At 46.2% G+C, this 18,557-nt stretch overlaps 1 protein-coding gene across 1 annotated transcript in view; it reads left to right on the forward strand.

The window, feature by feature from the left end:
- The window catches only part of CELSR3 (cadherin EGF LAG seven-pass G-type receptor 3), a 90,843-nt gene extending 73,359 nt beyond the window's left edge, over positions 1–17,484 (forward strand). Inside the window, exons 24-36 of the mRNA XM_081850976.1 lie at positions 76–202; positions 812–1,018; positions 1,362–1,536; positions 2,120–2,232; positions 3,219–3,298; positions 3,749–3,875; positions 5,271–5,384; positions 5,772–5,908; positions 6,672–6,778; positions 7,641–7,814; positions 8,466–8,666; positions 10,253–11,375; positions 11,863–17,484. Of these exons, the coding sequence (XP_081707102.1) occupies positions 76–202; positions 812–1,018; positions 1,362–1,536; positions 2,120–2,232; positions 3,219–3,298; positions 3,749–3,875; positions 5,271–5,384; positions 5,772–5,908; positions 6,672–6,778; positions 7,641–7,814; positions 8,466–8,666; positions 10,253–11,375; positions 11,863–11,890 (2,713 nt within the window). The 3' untranslated portion in view covers positions 11,891–17,484. The remainder of the gene's footprint in view (positions 1–75; positions 203–811; positions 1,019–1,361; positions 1,537–2,119; positions 2,233–3,218; positions 3,299–3,748; positions 3,876–5,270; positions 5,385–5,771; positions 5,909–6,671; positions 6,779–7,640; positions 7,815–8,465; positions 8,667–10,252; positions 11,376–11,862) is intronic.
- Positions 17,485–18,557: the final 1,073 nt, after the last annotated feature.

The raw sequence follows: 18,557 nt of genomic DNA on the forward strand, positions 1-18,557 counted from the left end.
GCCTCTAAAAGAAAATGTCACCTTGAAGACTCTTTCCTTTGAGGCCTCTCTTTTTGGATATCTTTGTGACTGCAGGATTGAGCCCACTGGCTTCTGGACAGCACGGGACTGTGATCTTGTTTATCGAAACGCCACGCACGTTCGCTGCCATTGCTCCCAGTTTGGCACTTTTGGGGTCCTGATGGACAGCTCCCACCGAGAGGTAATTCTGATGACAAGGTCACAGCAAGACCTAGAAAGTGATAAGTGAGGTGTGATCAGAGAGGCCAGGGATAAAAAGCAAAACAGTGGGCCTTGGTATCGCTAAAGACCAAACTAGATGTGTCAGAGACAGCCATGTTTGTTTACTCATGTGCACTGCATAAAGCAGGGAATGAGTGGGAGGTCTAATTTCCAGGAGTGTGAGAGCCAGTGTGGTGTAGTGGTTAAGAGCGGTAGTCTTGTAATCTGGGGAACCGGGTTCGAGTCTCCGCTCCTCCACATGCAGCTGCTGGGTGACCTTGGGCTAGTCACACTTCTTTGAAGTCTCTCAGCCCCACTTACCTCACAGAGTGTTTGTTGTGGGGGAGGAAGGGAAAGGAGAATGTTAGCCGCTTTGAGACTCCTGAAGGGGAGTGAAAGGCGGGATATCAAATCCAAACTCTTCTTCTTCTTCTTCTTCTGGCAAGGAAACACCATGGAGCCACAAGAGTGTTGTTGGCATTTAGTAAACCATGGTTAATAAACCATGGCTTGGTGTTAACATGCCCACCAGGTTACTGTGTGCTTCCTTCTCTGACTTTCTCCTTTTGCCTTTGGTTTCTCCTTGCAGCAACTGGAAGGTGACCTGGAGACTTTGGCCATTGTGACCTATTCCTTGGTGTCCCTCTCCCTTCTGTTCTTGCTGCTGGCCTTCTCTTTCCTGATATGCCTGAAAGGTCTCAAGTCCAACACGCGGGGAATCCACTGCAACATCTCGGTCACCCTCTTCTTCTCCGAGCTGCTCTTCCTCTTGGGTATCAACCGCACTGAAAACCAGGTGAGAGGAGGAGGAGCAAGAGGCAAGTCCTAGGTTCAGCATGTTTGGAGGCTTAGAGCTATGTGTGCCACATGGTCTGCACCCCCCAACTAAGACTGCTGCTCTTAGTCTAGGACACTGTCCCATTGCCAGTACTGAAATAAGATTCAGCTGCCAAACCTGTCAGCTCCTGCACATGGAATTTTGGAGGAGGCATCTTGTGCTTTGCCTTAGGCCACAGAATGTCTTGGGCTTCTGAAGCAATAAAGGGAAATGTTGCAAAATATTAGTTTCAGATAAGGAGCAAGCTACTCACGCTGTTTTAGAGGAAGTCTTTGAACTGTGGTGCTCTTGCTTGTTTCAGTTCTTCTGCACTGTGATTGCCATCTTGCTCCACTACTTCTTCCTCTCGACTTTTGCGTGGCTTTTTGTGCAAGGCCTCCACATCTACCGCATGCAGACAGAGGCCCGCAACATCAACTATGGAGCGATGAGGTTCTACTACGCCATTGGCTGGGGCGTCCCTGCCATCATCACTGGTAAGTGCAGATGTGTTTAGGAAGTGAGGGTTTCCTTTTCCCCCCTCTCTTTCTGCCTCTAGAAAGAAATGTATCCTGGCAATTGACATGCAGAATGTGCTTAGTTTGGAACAAACCTACAGTAGCGCTTCAAACTGTGCCTTTTCTGCAATGCCATGTGACCAAGACGTTATGCATAAGCTGGAGGCATTGCAGTGTGGATCGCCCCAGTTCCCACAGCCGTTGCTCAGCTGAAATGCTGCGGGTAACTGCTTGTGTCAGTCATAAGCCTATGTCTCTGGGAAGCCAAGACTTCAGGTCTTCTTTTGTGTGGCTAGTCAGCAGCAAGACTCACAGATCAGAGGCTCTCAAACTTTGTCATAGAACTGAGCCTCCTGGGGTATAAAAGCCTTTTCAAAAGCAAGACCACTGGAGAGTTCTGTTTGTAGCATTCCTGCTCATGATTGCATCAGAAGCTGAGTAGATCAAAGGAGAACAGAGGAAGCAGGTTTACATTGACCTACAAGGATGTGGAAAGTATATTGACTAGGAATGTAGAACATAATACATTGTTCGGCTGACCTTCTTCCTTCCTTTTGGACAGGATTATCTGTTGGCTTAGATCCAGAGGGCTTTGGGAATCCAGATTTCTGCTGGATTTCCATCCATGATAAACTGATCTGGAGTTTTGCAGGGCCCATTGCCGTTGTCATTGTGGTAAGCACTTCTTACATTTCTTCAGTCTCTTTGCCAGGATGCTGTAGCCTTTCCATTTCCTCGTTCAGCATATTTGGTCCCCATTCTGCTGTACCTCTGCTTCCTTTTCCTGTCATTAATGTTTAGTGTTGCACTTATTTTTCCTCTATCTCCTTTCCCTCCCTCCCCCCCCTAGTTTGGCCCTTCATTCTTATTTTATCATTTCTGTCCAGTCTCTAGAAATATGTGACATAATACAAGTGAATAAAATAATGCACAGCATGGAGAAAGTGGACAGAGAAGAGTTCTCTCTCTCTTAAAAGACTAGAACTTGTGAACATTCAATAAAGCTGAATGTTGGGTGATTCAGGACAGACAAAAGAAAGTAGTTCTTCCCAGAGTGCATAGTTAAAGCATGGAATTGGCTCTCGCAGGAGGCAGTAATGGCTACCAACTTGGATGGCTTTAAAAGAGGATTAGACAGATTCATGGAGGATAAGGCTATCGCTGGTACCAGCTGTTACTCCAGTGTAAGAGGCAATATGCTTCTGCATTCCAGTTGCTGGAAACCTCAGGAGAGGAGAGTGCTCTGGCGCTCAAGTCCTTCTTTCAAGTTTATTGTGGGCATCTGTTTGGGGATGCTGGACACAGATGGGCTCCTGGCCTGATCCAGCTCAACTTTCATGTACTTTCCCACACTTTATGACTCTGGGGGCTTGTGAGCCTTTAAGCATTGTGACCCCATCCTTGGAGATCTTCTCATCTTTTGCCCTGTCCCATGAATCGGAAGAGGAGTCAGAAGAGGGGAGACAAAGCTTTTCTTTTGCAGAGTCCAGTGAAGCCAGCTGTGCAATGCACACCAAATACAGAATCCTCAAAGACAGTGTGGGCAGTGTTGACAAGCAAGAGCATGAAAGTGAGGAAGGGTGGGATATAGACAATAAATATAAAACAAAACAGAGTTTTCCACTTGAGTGCCTGTTCCTAACTAGCCAGTCTGCTTCCAGATGAACGGGGTGATGTTTCTGCTGGTTGCAAAGATGCTGTGCTCACCAGGCCAGAAGGAAGCCAAGAAGAAATCGGTTCTGTGAGTATTAACTTATCACAATGATCTGCTCAGACAGAAACGTGCTTTATAGTGCCTGAGCATCACTTTTCCATTCCCTGTAAGTGTCCTTCCACTTTTCTGTCACTCTGCCTTGAGATGCTCTCCTTCTAAATGTCATCTGGATTGTCTGCCTCCTCCACAACTGAAATTGCTTGAGGCAGAAGTGGTGAGTTTTGTCAGTACTCAGCTAGTATTGGCCGCTGTCACTTGTTTTGTGAGTTAGGGAAACACCCTGCGCCCTCAGCAGTAAAGAGTTGCCCTCTTGGGAGCCTGTTCCCAGAGCATTTTATGGGTGTGGCTGGACTGTGTAGAAATGGGTTTGTGACCCTCCTTAGTGTCTCTTGCCCTGCAGCTCAACCACAGATTCTAACCTCTGTGTCTGTCCTTCTGGATGGCTCTTTTTCTCCGTCTCTCTCTATCTCTCTCCAGTATGACGCTGCGAAGCTCCTTCGTTCTGCTTCTAGTTATTAGCACTGCTTGGCTCTTTGGCCTCTTGGCTGTCAACAACAGTGTCCTGGCTTTCCACTACCTCTACACTGTCCTCTGCAGCCTTCAGGTAACTCTCTGCACTAGGATAAGGATGGTCAGGCAGGAATCAGGATATGGTGGAGCAGACAAAGAGGATAGTGGCTTCTGGTGGGAGCAATCCTGCAGAACATAACTAATTCTCACCAGTTCCCCCAAATGAACCACATGTGGTTTGGGAGTCATAAGTCTACACCTTCTTCACTCACAGAACTGGTTGCAAATTTCTCTGGATCAAGTCACACGCACCAATCTGGTGTGTTTGCTCCATTACATTACGTTTGAGGGTGTGCAGATCTAAATAAATTGCAAACACAACTGGCACATTTGCTGTAAATTGCACATGCTTTGTAAGTGTCGATATATCAGCCAGCAACTGTGTGGTGATTAACATACCAAGCAATGCATGATGGCAGCCCTTCCAGTCCAGAAGCAAGTCATTTCGTGTTTTAATATGAACCTACCTAATTCACATTTTACAAAACAATGCATGTTGTTTCCAAATTTTGCCATGGATTTCTCCAGCTAAAATAAATGGTACAAAATGCATGTGAGGAATTTCCCTTAAAACACATTGCAAACTGAAAATGCGGCAAACTGAATTTAAGACTGGGGGGAATGCAAAATTGACCAGATTTGCACATCCCTATTTTCAAGTACATACATTAAAACTTTTACAGAAGGCATTTGCATGAAAAAAATTAAATAGGAAGCAAGGAATTATGGTAATGAGTGAAACATATAGAGGGGGAGCAGAAATTAGTCTACCACCACCCTAGAATTCACTTGCTAAGATTCTTGCGAAATATTACTTAAAGGCAAATTAAATATCGTGTGACTTTGCAGACATTTTGCGATATCCGATGGTGGCTGTACATATGCTTATTTCAGTACTTCTGATTTGCTGTAGTCTTGTTAGATCTCTATACTCACAGAGCTTCCTGTAGTTTATGTGTAGATTCATATTTGCCTGCTTCTATGTAGAGTTTTTCTATCCTTGAGCTCACATAGAGACTAATTGCTCCCTCTAGCAGAAAGCTAATGTAGTCATTCTGGTAATTAGATCATTAACACTCAGCATTTATGTAGTAGTGGTTTTGTGCATGTTCCGTAACAAGGAGGAAGAATTTGGATTGCCATATGCCATGCAAGACAGGACAAGTGGATGGTGCACACCCCACTTTCCTGGTCCATCTTCGGTGACTCATAAATGGCATTTGCGTCTCAGATTCAGTAACTGCACATAGGCCAGTGGCAGAGCATATGTGCTCCATACAGAAGATTCCTCTTCAGCCCCTGGAATCTCCAGGTATAGCTGCCTGAAATCTTGAGAGCTGCTTCTAGTCTGAATACCAATGGCCTGACACAGCGTAACACCAATTTCTAAGTTTCAGATTCACAGCCCCTCTTCCCTATCCCCCCACAGAGCTTGGCAGTACTGATTCTGTTCTGTGTGCTGAACAAGGAGGTACAGGAAGCCTGGAAACTAGCCTGCCTTGGCAAGAAGGGTCAGGGCGAGGAATCCACCAGAAGTGGTCAGGTGGGAGCTGCGTTTGATCTTACTCGTTGGGTTAAGGGAGATGGGCGGATAACCTGGTCCATCCAAAGCCAAGGATACTGTCCTCTCCCAAAAGAGACCTTAACACTTTGATCAAAAAGTGCAGGAGGACTGCCTTGTAGTCACCTGGCCTACCCCAGGTGTGCATCCTTGAAGGGGTTCAGGCCTTCTTCCTACTGCCCTCGTTACTTCTAAAGGAAATAGTCCTTTTAGTTTATCTGGGGCAGGGGGAGCCTTTTTCCAGCCTGAGGGTCAAATCCAGAACTGAACCACTCTTGGGCAGGCCAGTTTTGACAGGTGGGCATGGAAGCGCCTCAGGCATCTCCCTAGAGAGGCTACTCTGTGGTGTGTGTTTCCCTCCCACTCCAGGGTCCCAACGCCTACAACAACACGGCGCTCTTTGAAGAGAGTGGCCTCATCCGTATCACCCTGGGAGCCTCCACCATCTCTTCTGTCAGCAGTGTGCACTCAGCTCGGACCCATTCCAGCCAGCGGGGATACCTCAGGTGAGCAGCAGCAGCAAGGATGAGTCTCTGTGCTGCCCACCCCCAGCACCACTTGAGAACATACAGCTATAGGCACTTGCGTGCTGAGAAGGGTAGCCTTTCCGCTGGAGACCAAAGCAGCCCCTGGGACTTAATTGCGGTTCCTCTGTTTGCGAGGCTGGGTATGAAAGCAAATGGAATGACAATGCAGATCGGAATGGTTCTTTCCCTCTCATCCCTCAAAATGACACCCCTCACCTCCACATTTCTCTCTTGATGCAGGACAGAGATTCCCAAAAGAACAGAGATTATTATTATTATTATTTTAAAAACCCAGCAACAGAGCTCACGGACTATACTTTTACTATGGGCTGGATTCAACTAATTCCTGCATTGCAGGGGTTGGACCTTCCCTTCCCAACTCTATGATTCTTAATCAGTTCTGATAGCAGAAGCTAGTGCAAGGAATCCTACTGGCCCAATGGCGCTTTCCTCAATTTTCCTCCCTGCTACACAAGGATTTGTTCTGAAGCATTGAGAGAACTCCCAGAACAGCACGTGGGATGAGGAGAAAGGAGATTGTTCCATCAGCCATGTGGAAATTCTTGCGTTGACAGAACAATCTCCTTAGCGCTATGTTGAATTCCACCCTATGATAGGTGTTCATGGACTAGGCCTGTCTAACAAACCTTTTTACCACTGTGCACTTCCCAACATTGATTTCTGACCTCTCACTTGAAGAGACAGGCGAGAGTTCTGAGTACTTCTCTCTTACGAGTTTCAGAGAGAACATGATGGCGCATCAAGGCTCTGCTCTGGATAACAACTTGCTCAACCACGCTGGTCCAACAGACCTTGACATAGCAATGTTTCATCGTGACGCAGGGCCAGGTAAGGCCAAAATCCAGGAGGCGTGCTTCTGATGGGGAAGTCTGCGGCTGTGAAAGGTGAAGGGGTGTCTCCAGATCCCAAATTAAAAAGAAATCTTCCAATGCTGTATGCCATCTTGACACATCTTTATATATACTGAGCACTGACCAAGTCTGCAACAAAGGCAAGTGACTAAGTGAGCAGACTTTTCTAGGGAAGGGAAGAAGTAGCAAGTTCCCTCCCCTCCAAGGTTTTTCCTAAGCAATCTGAGACTGCGCCTGTACAAAACTAACTTCTCTTATCTTTTCATGCCTCTTCTAGTTCTGGGTGACCAGTGGGTGGGATCTTGTCACAGCAGGAGGGGGAGACACTTGTGGTTCTTCACCAGCCTGACTCATCTCTGCCTCTTAGCTTCTCTCTTCTCCTGCTTCAGCTTCTGCCTCTGATCCTGGACTGCTGTCTGACACAGACTCTCCCAGCTCACATAGTCCTGTTGCTCCTTCAGCTTCCGACACCTCCTCCTCCCAGTCTTCTCCCTCTGACCACTCATCATTGTCCCACCGCCACTCCCTGGGCTCTGAGCCTTCTTCCCTTTGGGGTTCCTCAGCTGGTTCTTCCCATAATTCCTCTGCATCCAACCAGTCCATGACAGTGGCACCAAAACATTTGGGAACCACCATTCTAACATTTTGTCCTTTAGAGGCTGTGAACCAGTGACATGGTATGTGCTGCTAGACTGACCCATTGTTCCAGTCTGGCAGAGTTCATAACTTCAGCTTGCTCAGGAGAGGGCAGCTTATGTACTGGAAAGCTATTAGCCATCACTTGAAAAGCTGTTCCCTCAACCCCACCTTCTTTACATGTGTTACATATCACCGCTCAGATCAAGACTCTGACTCGGACAGCGACCTCTCTCTTGACGAAGAGCGCAGCCTCTCGATTCCATCATCAGAGAGTGAGGAAAATGTGCATCTCCGCGGCAGGTTCCAGCGCAAGTTCAAAAGGGCAGCACACAGCGAGAGGCTCCTCACCAACCCTTCCAACACCACACCCAAAGGCAAGTGCCGCTGGGCAGAGAAACACCTTGACTCTCAGGCCAAGCTGGGCAACAAGCTCTGAGCTATCCACTGTGTAACATGTCAGGGCCCATTACAAAACATGGAATGCACATCTTAAGACAGGATTGTAGATCTTGTGGTCTCTTGGACTGCATTTCCCATAATCCACAGCCCACATGGCCCAGTGGTCAAGGATTTGCCTGTGGGTAGTTCCTCTTAAAATTAAGGAGCCTGCATTTCACTGCGAAGAAGAAAAATAATTGTGCATGTGAATTAAACTAAATACTTAATTGCTGTCTTAGTCTTCTTGCATGATCTCTTCCAACTCATGCAGGCACTCTGAGATCTCTGCAAACATCCCAAAGGGGGCGTTACCTGATGGTCTGTATATTACCTTCAGTACAGGTGTCATCCAGGCACTTGTTATTTCTCTGCCCCCAGAGCTGCGCAGCATGCAGTGGATGCTACACAGTGGGGAGTTGGCAATGTGACACATCCCTAGTAGTTTTGCGCCATCCACTGCAAAGGATGAAAAACTTAACCAATTCTTCCTCACCGCACGTAGTCAAAAACCCTGGCGAATTCTCACATTAATCTGCTGAGATGCACTTTGTCCGCCTTGTAATATACCAGCCATGTCCTCCCTCTAGATGTAGATGGCAATGACCTGATGTCCTATTGGCCAGCGCTGGGCGAATGCGAAGTTCACCCCTGCTCCCTCCAGAAATGGGGCTCTGAGCGGAAACTTGGGTTCGATGCCAGTAAGGACGCTGCCAACAACAACCAACCGGACCTGGCCTTGACCAGTGGCGATGAGAACTCCCTCACCCAGACCCAGAGGCAGCGGAAAGGTAAGAGAAACGGAACTGCAGCCAGTGCGCTATAGTGACAAGCAGGGCCAATGTGGGAGAGCTATGTGGCCCAGGCCTCAACCTCAAAGGGGGCTTCCCATTCAGATACTTGTTGATTTTTTTGACTTTTAATAAGCATCACAGCTGCTTTTATGAGTAGTGGATCAAATTGTGTTACACTCACTCAGATTAGAGCTGTTATTATCACACACACACACACACACACACACACACACACACACACCGTGATTGTTTCATTGTCTTTTATGATTATGCTATGTCAATTATGTTTTTAATGTTGTACACCGCCCTGGGATCTTCGGATAAAGGGTGGTATATAAATTGACTTCATCATCATCATCTGCGAAATTCCACAAAAGCATGATTTCTCTCAGTAATGAGTGCATTTGCACAGAAATATGAATTTGTTAAAGCTATTCAGATTATGTCTCACTCCTTTTTCTTTTATTTCTTTTGTCCAGGGAGGGGCAGCACCTTGTTTTGTTTTCATGTGCCATAATTTTATTGTCACTGCCTTTATTATGGCTCAGAAGCTCAGAAGGAAGTGACCGAGGCCTACATGGGCCTCTAAGATGGCCTAGTGGCAAATCCCCATTCATCCATGATGCTTGCTGGGTAGCTTGGGGTCCAGGGAAAGTCAGGGGCATAGTGTAGTGTTAGAACACATGCTTTGAATGAGAAAGATCCCTGGCATCTCCAGGGAAATGGCTGGGGAAAACTCCTGTCTCAAACAGGTAGAGCTACTACCAGTCAGTATAGGAGGGGATCCTGAGATAAATGGACCAGTGTTCTGACTTGGTATAAACAAACCCCTGTGCTGCAATACAGAATAATCTGCTTAAATACAACCGTAACACGTGGCTAATAAATTTAGGAAATGTATTATTATCAGTGGTTAGTATGTCATCCACTGACCTTCCTTATTTTTCACATAAGAGGATTTATATACTGCTTAATGATCAAAGCCACAAAGCAGTTTACATAAAATATACATTTGAAATACCAGCAAACACAATATGTTAAAAACAAGATGGCCTAGATTTTAAATAAAATAGCCAATTAAAAAATATACCTAATGAAATACAATTGCATGTTATAACACGTGCCAAATGAACACGTCTGGGGTAGCATTAAAAAAGGGTTTTGGCATATGCCAAAAATACAGAAAAGGTGCCTCTGTGGACAGGGATTTCCAGAGTGTAGGTTCTGCCATAATGAAGGATAGAATCCTCCCAACATTGTGTATCACTTGTTAAATGCTAATTCCACAGACTGAAGCAGTTGAGTGGACATACAAAGGATAAGGTGATTCTTCAAGTAAGCAGAAACAGCAGGAAGAGGCCATAAAGAGAGACACCGGAGGAGGGATATTGACAGAGAAGAGTAAATGCAGGATAAGGAAGCTTTCTCCCATCAATAGAAATACAAAAATGACCTGCTGTTAGGAAATAGGATAGAGTAAGATGACTATAGATAGGATGGGCATTGCCAATGGAAAGCTCTCAGAGAGAGCCCTGGAAGAGAGGCTTATCCTTCTCACCTTCTGCTTTGCTTACATTGTGTAGGTATCCTGAAGAATCGGCTCCAGTACCCTCCGACTTTGCAAGGCCTGCCCTCCGTGGGCAGGATGGCCAACGACCTTTCCTGGTACAAAACCTCCACCTTGGGCCACCGGGCTGTCCCCGCTGCTTCTTACGGCAGGATCTATTCGGGGGCAGGCAGCCTCTCTCAGCCCGCGAGCCGCTACTCTTCCCGGGAGCAGCTGGACATGCTGATGAGGAGGCAGATGTCCAGAGAGCAGCTGAGCCGCAACACCTCCGGCGAGTGCCTAGAAGCAGTTGCCAGCAGGCACGGCTCTCGAGAGCGTTTGGACACCATCCTGAACAGGCCTGGGTCAAGGGAGCACCTAGACACGATCCTCAGCCGCCACGGGTCCAGAGAGCACCTTGCAAGCATACCCAGCAGGCATGGGTCTCAAGAAAATGTAGCAGAAGCAGCTTCTGGACACGATCAAAGAGATCATGGGAACACCCTACCCAGGAGGCAGGGATCTAGAGACCATCTAGATACTTTGCCCTGTAGATTTGGGTCAAGAGAACCGCTAGACTGTGGGGGAGCAGTCAGGGAGTTCTCTAGGGAATGGCTAAACACTATGCCGAACAGGCAAGCCTCGAGAGATCGGACGGACACACTGCCAAGTCGAGACCCTTCTCGAGAACAGCTGGATCTGCTTTCCAGGAAGCAGCCTCTGAGGGAGCAGCTGGCAACAGCTAGGCAGACATCGAGAGAGCAGCTGGACTTTTTATCCAGAAGATCTAATTCCAGAGAGCATCTGGACATAGTGCCTGGCAGGCAGGCTTCTCGGGAAAACCTGGAGCCTCTTTCCAGACAGCAGCCTTCCAGGGAAAACCTTGAACTCCTCTCCAGGAGGCTCCCTTCTAGAGAAAATCTAGAAGCCATCCCCAGCCGTCACCCCTCCACAGAGCAATTAGATATCCTTTCTTCCATCCTAGCATCTTTTAACTCCTCTGTCCTGTCCTCTGTGCAATCATCCAGCACTCCCTCAGGCCCACAGACCACACCCACACCTTCCGTGGCCCAGACTTCCTCGACACCCTCCATGCCGTGCCCTTCACCACCTCGCTCTGCAACATCCCACAGTATTTCTGAGCTCTCGCCAGACTCAGAGTAAGTGGCTTCCTTTCTGAGGGGGCATTTTCGCCCTTCTTGGTCCAATTCATGTTGCCTGTGACCTATCAAGTAAGGTGGGCGAATTTAGAAATGTGGATCTCTTTGTTGAAGAGAAAACAGCTGAATGAGAGAAAATCTTGATTCAGGGGTGGAGAAGGTATTTGCATGTCAGGGAGGGTTGTGATTTTCTTGCCCTGAACTAGGTGCTTGGGATTCACCACCACTCAGTGTGGTCTAAAAGCCCCATCAGTTGCAGGACTGAGCTGAAAATTCTCGCTGGAGAACTTTTGGCTGAAAATTGGGAAGCAGTCAGGAAGTTGAAAAATTGTGCAGAATTGCTGGCATAATCTGGGGAGGGGGGCACATTTCCTTAAACTCATAAACGCAGTTCGTTCTGAACAGAGATGTTCTGTTTTTAGGCGTCTTAAGAAAGGAATGTCCATCTTAATTATATCTTTCCTTTCTTCCCACCCCCCCTGCAAAGAATAACAAGAAGTGAAGGTCATTCCTGAGGGGTCGAGCTGCTGTGAGAACAAAGGAAGAAGCAGGAATGGTTGCTGGGGCCAGGCACTTCCAGCAGAGGATTGGGAATCCCTCAGGGCACCTACCATGGAAGGACTGAGGCTGACTGGGGGCCCAGATCAACCACGTGGAGAACTCGTGGGCCGAGAGTCAGGCAAGACCTGGCTGTGGAAGAAAGGTGTCTTTGAAGGAGAGGTACCTCTGTGCCACACTGGCCACTCTCCCTGCTCCGAGGGAATGAGGTGGGGAAGTTAACACACCACGAGCAAATCATATAAACAAAAACAACAACAACCCAGACCAATTGAAATCTTCCTTTCTGATACATTTCTATACTCTGTGCAACCGTGAAAGGGTGGGAGGGTCCGGGAAGGGTTTTTTTATACATTTTTGTAACTTTGTAATCAGAGAGAAGAGAAATTTCTATGGTTATTTTTACGGTCCTGCTGTTTCCGTTGCCGTGATGCTGATCTCATTTGTCTTTGGCAGTGATAACGTCCGAACTGTGGCATGATGCTATGCAGGCTTCTTCTCCAAGTGAGGGCTCCTCAGAGGGCCTTGCAGGGTAGAAAAAATGGAGCGACAGATCATTTGAAGGCCCTCTTCAGACTGCTCTTTAGGCAGGCCCCTGCCTGACATCCTCACGGTGGCAGCACTAAGTAGCGGCCATCTTGCTGGGGAAGGGGCAGGCCCAAACACACCCACCACTGGCCCAAGCCGTCAGTCCCGTGATTGGACCCTTGAATGCGCCAAAATTCCCACATTCCCTTAGCCAGGAGCTTTCGTGGAGCTCTTGTGAATGCTTCCCCATGTGGGCACAGCTTTACTGCTTCAATTTAGAGGCCTCGCATATATTTTATATGCTCTTCCATACACGGCCTCCGTCCTCTTCTCAGACATTTTTGCAGCCAGAGTGGGTATTGGGAACCATCCGTCCTGTGAGGCTGGGCTGACAGTGAAGATATGGAAGAATCTGAGCCCTCTAAGGTGCCTCTTCCTAAACTTAGCCTTGATCCAGCCGTGGCGCACATGAGAAACTTGCGTTTCTCTTCCTCTTTCTCATTCATTTTCTTCCTTCATGACAAGGGCATTAACCACGGTGCTTCGCTGTCAGCCTACCTTCTCCTACCAATTTCCTATTCCTTGGGCCCTGAGTGTGAATGTCATGGTATACAGTGTTTAGGACACAACTTCGAAAACAGGGTGGCTTGTTTTTTTTCCCCCGTGGGGCTCTTACATTTAACAGCAGCAGGAATTTAGCAGGTCAGGATCTACCCCTGACTACAGCCACCTGCTGAATTTTTTTGGCATCACACACACAGCATTGAAAAATTCAGAATGATATGTTTAAAAAACAAAAGTTCAGAAGTCCCGCCTGGGGTGTGTGGGGGCGGGAAATGGGCAACCTTCACTAAAAGCTGAAAGAGAGATTGGAGAATTCTCCAAAGCATCCCATTTTGAATGGGACCCCTGCCCTGAGGTTTCAAAAGAAATCCTTTGTGGAAAACTTATTTCCTTCCACCCAACCTCTGCATGTTCCCTCTCATCAAATGAAGAAGAAAGCATTCTGAGGATTCCAGACATTCCATTAATGTGATGCTGATCTCATTCATCTTGGCAGTGATTGGCCTAAACTGACAGGATGCTCTTCTGCATTATTTTCAAAACCTTGTTTTTAAAGGGTCCTTCAATAGTTTCCCCACCCGTGGAATAACATTCTTTCATATTTGTGGTATGCTATACCACTGATGTAATCCACATGTGGTGAGGTTATTGATTACTCAGGAAGTATCTATGTCAATCTGAGGCTTATCCCATAGTGCCAGCCTTCCCCAATTCCCATCAGTATCAGTACCATGGTCGCCAATGGTCAGGGACAATGGGAGCCCAAAACATCTGGAGGACACCAGGTTGGAGAAGGGTACCAGAGTGGCACCCCAAGCTTACGCAGAAGTGGCACCTGACTTGCTTCCACCATCTCTCCATACCTTTCATGCTGCTGCTCAGGTCTGCCACTGACTCCTGGCATTCATAAGCAAGTGCTAATCTTCCAGGAGTTCTCTCTTTAATTCTGCAGTTTGGATACTGATACGCATCTAGAAAACCTACGAATATGAGCTATAGACCACAACCGAATTAAACAAGGGAGGAAATCCTTCATTCATCGTTTTCATTTAGCAGTTCATGTCCTGGTGTGCATATATACAAAACAACACAAATATGTTCTCTAGGTAGAAACTAGTGAAATCCAGTTGTGATTTATGGTGCAATCCTATATATGTTATGGCGCAATCCTATACATGTTATGGTGCAATCCTATTGTTTGCATGGAAATGTCCCACTATTTTTATGGAGTTTACTCTCTAGTGAGTAAGTATGCATAAGGACTGTAGCCCTAAGTCTCATTACAGTAGTACCAAAGCATTTTAACTGTACACTTTCGCCTCACTTATTCCAGAATTAGTCAATAGCTTTGACTTGCTCATTTTTTTCACAGTACAGTACATGATTTCTTACTCCCTGGACTGTAAGCATTTCTCTCTTGTCTTGAAATGAAGTAAACATTTACATCATTGTATGTAGTTGTACATGGACACACACACACACACACACACACACACACACACCTCCAGCTCTAAACCAAATGCATTTCCAGGTGCTTTTGTTTTTAACAAATTATAGCTCTCAATGGCCTTAAAAGATTCAGAAAAGCTGCTTTGCTGTCAAAAGCCATCCTTTCTATCCAGGCATTAGAAGAAACGGCCCTCATCACTGCACTTGTGCTTATTTAAATTGAAATAGAAATGCAAAATGCACATAAACACACATAAAGCAACAACCTGTAATTCTAATTTGCTTTTCACACCTTATTCCACTCTTCCTTTGAGTGCCCATATACTCATTTCTTCTTTGTCCCAGGAGTGTGGCAGTCTAGTCAACTCTCAAGGGCACCCAGTTAATTTTGGGGCCTCGGTGCACAACTGTTTGTTTTCTTTTTAACCACACTTTTTTTAAAGCAATAGTGGGGTACCACTAGTGGTGTTTAACTCCGCTTAGGACTGTTCGCCTCTCCAGATTACCTTTTCATTGTGCATTCATGATGATTTGCACTCATGATGGTGTCAGGGCAGTTATACACAATCCCTGCCAGTGCTGTTTGCTCCTGCAAAAAAGTTTCAGGGTAGACAAACAAGTTGGTGTGTGTCCCATAAGCTTCCTGCTGAAATCCTGTGAATTTTCACTCCACAAATGGGCTGAGGTGGAGAAGTGCCCCACTTTTATTGCGCCAGAGCGGAAGAGTGCCTTTCCAGACAGCAATAATGTGGTGACACTGAGGAAATGTTGCAGAACAACCAATAAAACCCTTGCCCTCGCCCAGATCAGAGAGTAGGACCTGAATGTTCATAAGGGCAAGTGATACAGTCCCTTCGTGGCAATGCGTTCTCTCAGAACCATCACCAAGAATTGCCTGTTTGAAAGCAGAACCGTCCATTAAAATCTCCAAGTTAGGGAGAAGGCAGCCTCCTCCCAGATATGTTAAATTTGTTTTCTTCCAAATACAGGGATAATTTGAGAAGGTTGCGTCCAAATAACACCCTACACACACACACACACACACACACACACACACACACAGAGGAGTGTACCACATATCTGTCTGAATGTTTAAATTTCTAGCTCTGGTGGCCGAGAGGATTGTGCTTATAAGAGAAGCAACTGGTCTTTTGGTGCTATATAAGATCTACTTCCAATCTCAGGCTTCCCTTTCATGTTGATGTCTCTTAACTCACTTTCAGCGGCGACAATGCTCCGTTTACTGCCTTATTACCACAGAATGCTACAGCTTAATGTTAAACAAAACTGACTTAATGTTTACACTGGGGGACTTTTTTTCTGTGATGGTCCAAGGTGGATGGCAGCTGGCTTGTGGCCGCCCCTTCCACTCACTCAGGCCAGACGCCTTTTGATTGGTCTAATTGTGACTAAGAAAAAGGAATGGGGTTTTTCTTTTTTAATGATTCTCAAATACATTCCACAGTCTGTTACCCTGGGAGGGAAAGGGCTCCCGTTAGCCTTCTGACCTTTCCCACTTGTTGCCTGAGCAAAGGTGGGATTGCTCCAGCTTTTGGTCAGAGCTGCCTTTATCCTCCCATGTAGAAATGGAGGAAACCATTATGTGCCAAGCCAAGAGGCAGGTGGCAATCTACCTCTGCTGCAGTTATCACTGATCCTTGCAAAGGCAGAAGATTGGGGATTGGGCCCAGAAAAAAAAATTAAGCAGAACTTACTTGTTTATAAGAATCAAGCTAGGAAGAAACGAGGCTGAGAAGCAAGCAAAGACCCAGGCATGCTTTTGTGCAAATATGTAAAAGAAATGAAATGCAACTTCTTTCTCATGTAAAAGTGCAGATCATTCCAGACGTGCTGAATGCAAAAGTCCTTTGTGTACTCATCATCCCTGAATGTGACCTGTTGGGCTCCATTAAAGAGCTTGTTTACACTGGGGGGTTTTCAGTCTGTGTATGTATATATAGCCAAACCAGGATCCAGATTTTCTCTTTGTTCCACTGATCTCAAGAAAGATTGTCTCCTACTCTCTTTGGATGCTGTTTGTACTTTCTACCCTCTTTATAATTCAATTGATGTCTGCAATGTTTATTGATCATCAAAAAGAAAAGAAAAGTAAGCTAGTTGGTGGGTTGGTGGAATACTGGAGTTTCTGTTTTCATTTTAAACTGATTTATATTGGAACCAGGCTTTTCTCTCTCTTCGGGAAGGGCTTGATTGGGTGAGTGGCTATGTTTTCTTGAGGGTTCGATTCAATATCTAGAAGAGGCCATGCCATCAAAGGAAAGCCCTCATCTCTCTCTCACACACACACACATAACTGCATCAGTACAGATATTTCTTACAAGGAGGCTTCCATTTTCAGAACCTCCACTTCTACTTCCCAGCATGTTGAACATGGTTTTGTCTTGGAGGGGTGCGAGGCCATCAAACCCACCAAAGCTGTGTGCAGATTGTCCTGGTCTACCAGGGCACTCCTTTAACAACACCAACCCTGTTTGTTAGTTTGAGGAAGAAAGCAGATGGGTCATGTTCAGAGGCGCTACTTCTGCCCGAGAGGTTTGCATGCCTCTTTGGGGGATAAGGAAAGGATCCACCGAACTCATCAAACGCTTCGCAGAGATGTGTGCCAAAAAGAATGACACTGAGCTATAGGCAAAAGTGTCAGCCTCTCTCATGCCTTCCTAGTGTTTGCTGTGTTGCTGCTGACAGCTGGCACTCTTATCACTGCCTTGAAGAGCTCAGAATGTTCCTGGGAGGAGGCATTCCCCATCCCCGTCTCTTTCCTGGGAGATGAAGTTGCCGTGCGATTTCTGCAGAGCGGTTCTTTGATTGTACATGTGGTGGCCTAGGCTCTGGAGAGCATTTGTTTCGGTTGGTTAATTCTATTTTTTGTCTTTCCCTCCCCCTCTCCAGTTTGTTGGCAAGGGGCAGAGAGAGGTCTGTGGACGTCCTCCCCAGCCATGTAAAATTGTACCATGAAAGCAACAGATTTGGAAATAAAAGATAAAACACAGTGTGGCTCCCTCGTTTTGTGCCTGTCTGCTTCTTACTTCTTCTAAATTTTTCATTCATGGGAAAAAGTATGGCAGAAGTGCTTATATGATGATGAGCCATGCTGAAGTTCCAGGGTTTCTGAAAGTTTAATGATGAGGATGAGGAAATTAAAAGACTGGTCCTCTCCACTGGATAAAATGGTACCCCACTGAACAAGACTAGGGAGCTTATGGCCCTCCAGATGTCGTTGGACTCCAGCACCCATCAGTCCCTGCTAGCGTGATCAATGGTCCACAGTGATGGGAATTGTAGTCCAGCAACACCAGAAGGGCTCCTAGTTAACCACCCTGGTAAACCAGTAAGAATCACTTGGAGAACTATTGGACTGTAGGGCTTATTCTGTTCAATTTACAATGTGAGTCTGTGCCTACCTCCTCAAGATTTAAGTCCCACATTTCAATACAGCCTACCTGCTTCCAAGTAAATGTGTGCAGGACACACTCCTCTCTGCATGTCTCCTCAAAAGTCATTTCTGTTGACTTCAGTGGAACTTAATCACGGGTAAGCGTTACAAAGGCTTGCAGCCTTAATCATCAATGGCATTAATCAGTGCCGTTTTTCTAAAAATACGTTTAGGGGTACTCTCATTTTCCTACTCATATTGAAATACTGCCCCTCAATGAGGCCAAACTTAGATTCACAAAATACTTAGGGGTATGTGTCCCCCCAGGAAAAAAGCACTGACATTAATTGATTACTATTTTTTTTTATTGATGGTCAGTCATAGTTGGATAAGTATCTCTTTGAAAACAATAGCTAAACATGGCAGGAAGAAAAAGTAACCCAATAGCTTTGCCCAACTTTGGAACACTCAAGGAATGCATTACTGAGCATGCGTTAGTGAGCATTTTATTTTCCTCTTGACAGTGAAGAGGGATAAATATTTACAGCAAACCATGGATCCACCCTCCACTCCACCCCATGAACAATCTTAAATTTGCTTTCTTCTTCCGGCTACTATTTGAGCTGACTCCAGAGTGAAAAGCTTGTAAAGGGCATACGAGCAATTGCTTTGCTAGGACAGACCAAAGG

The sequence above is a fragment of the Podarcis erhardii genome (assembly GCF_964252035.2).
Source record: "Podarcis erhardii genome assembly, chromosome: 2".
In the NCBI taxonomy this organism is placed as follows: domain Eukaryota; kingdom Metazoa; phylum Chordata; class Lepidosauria; order Squamata; family Lacertidae; genus Podarcis; species Podarcis erhardii.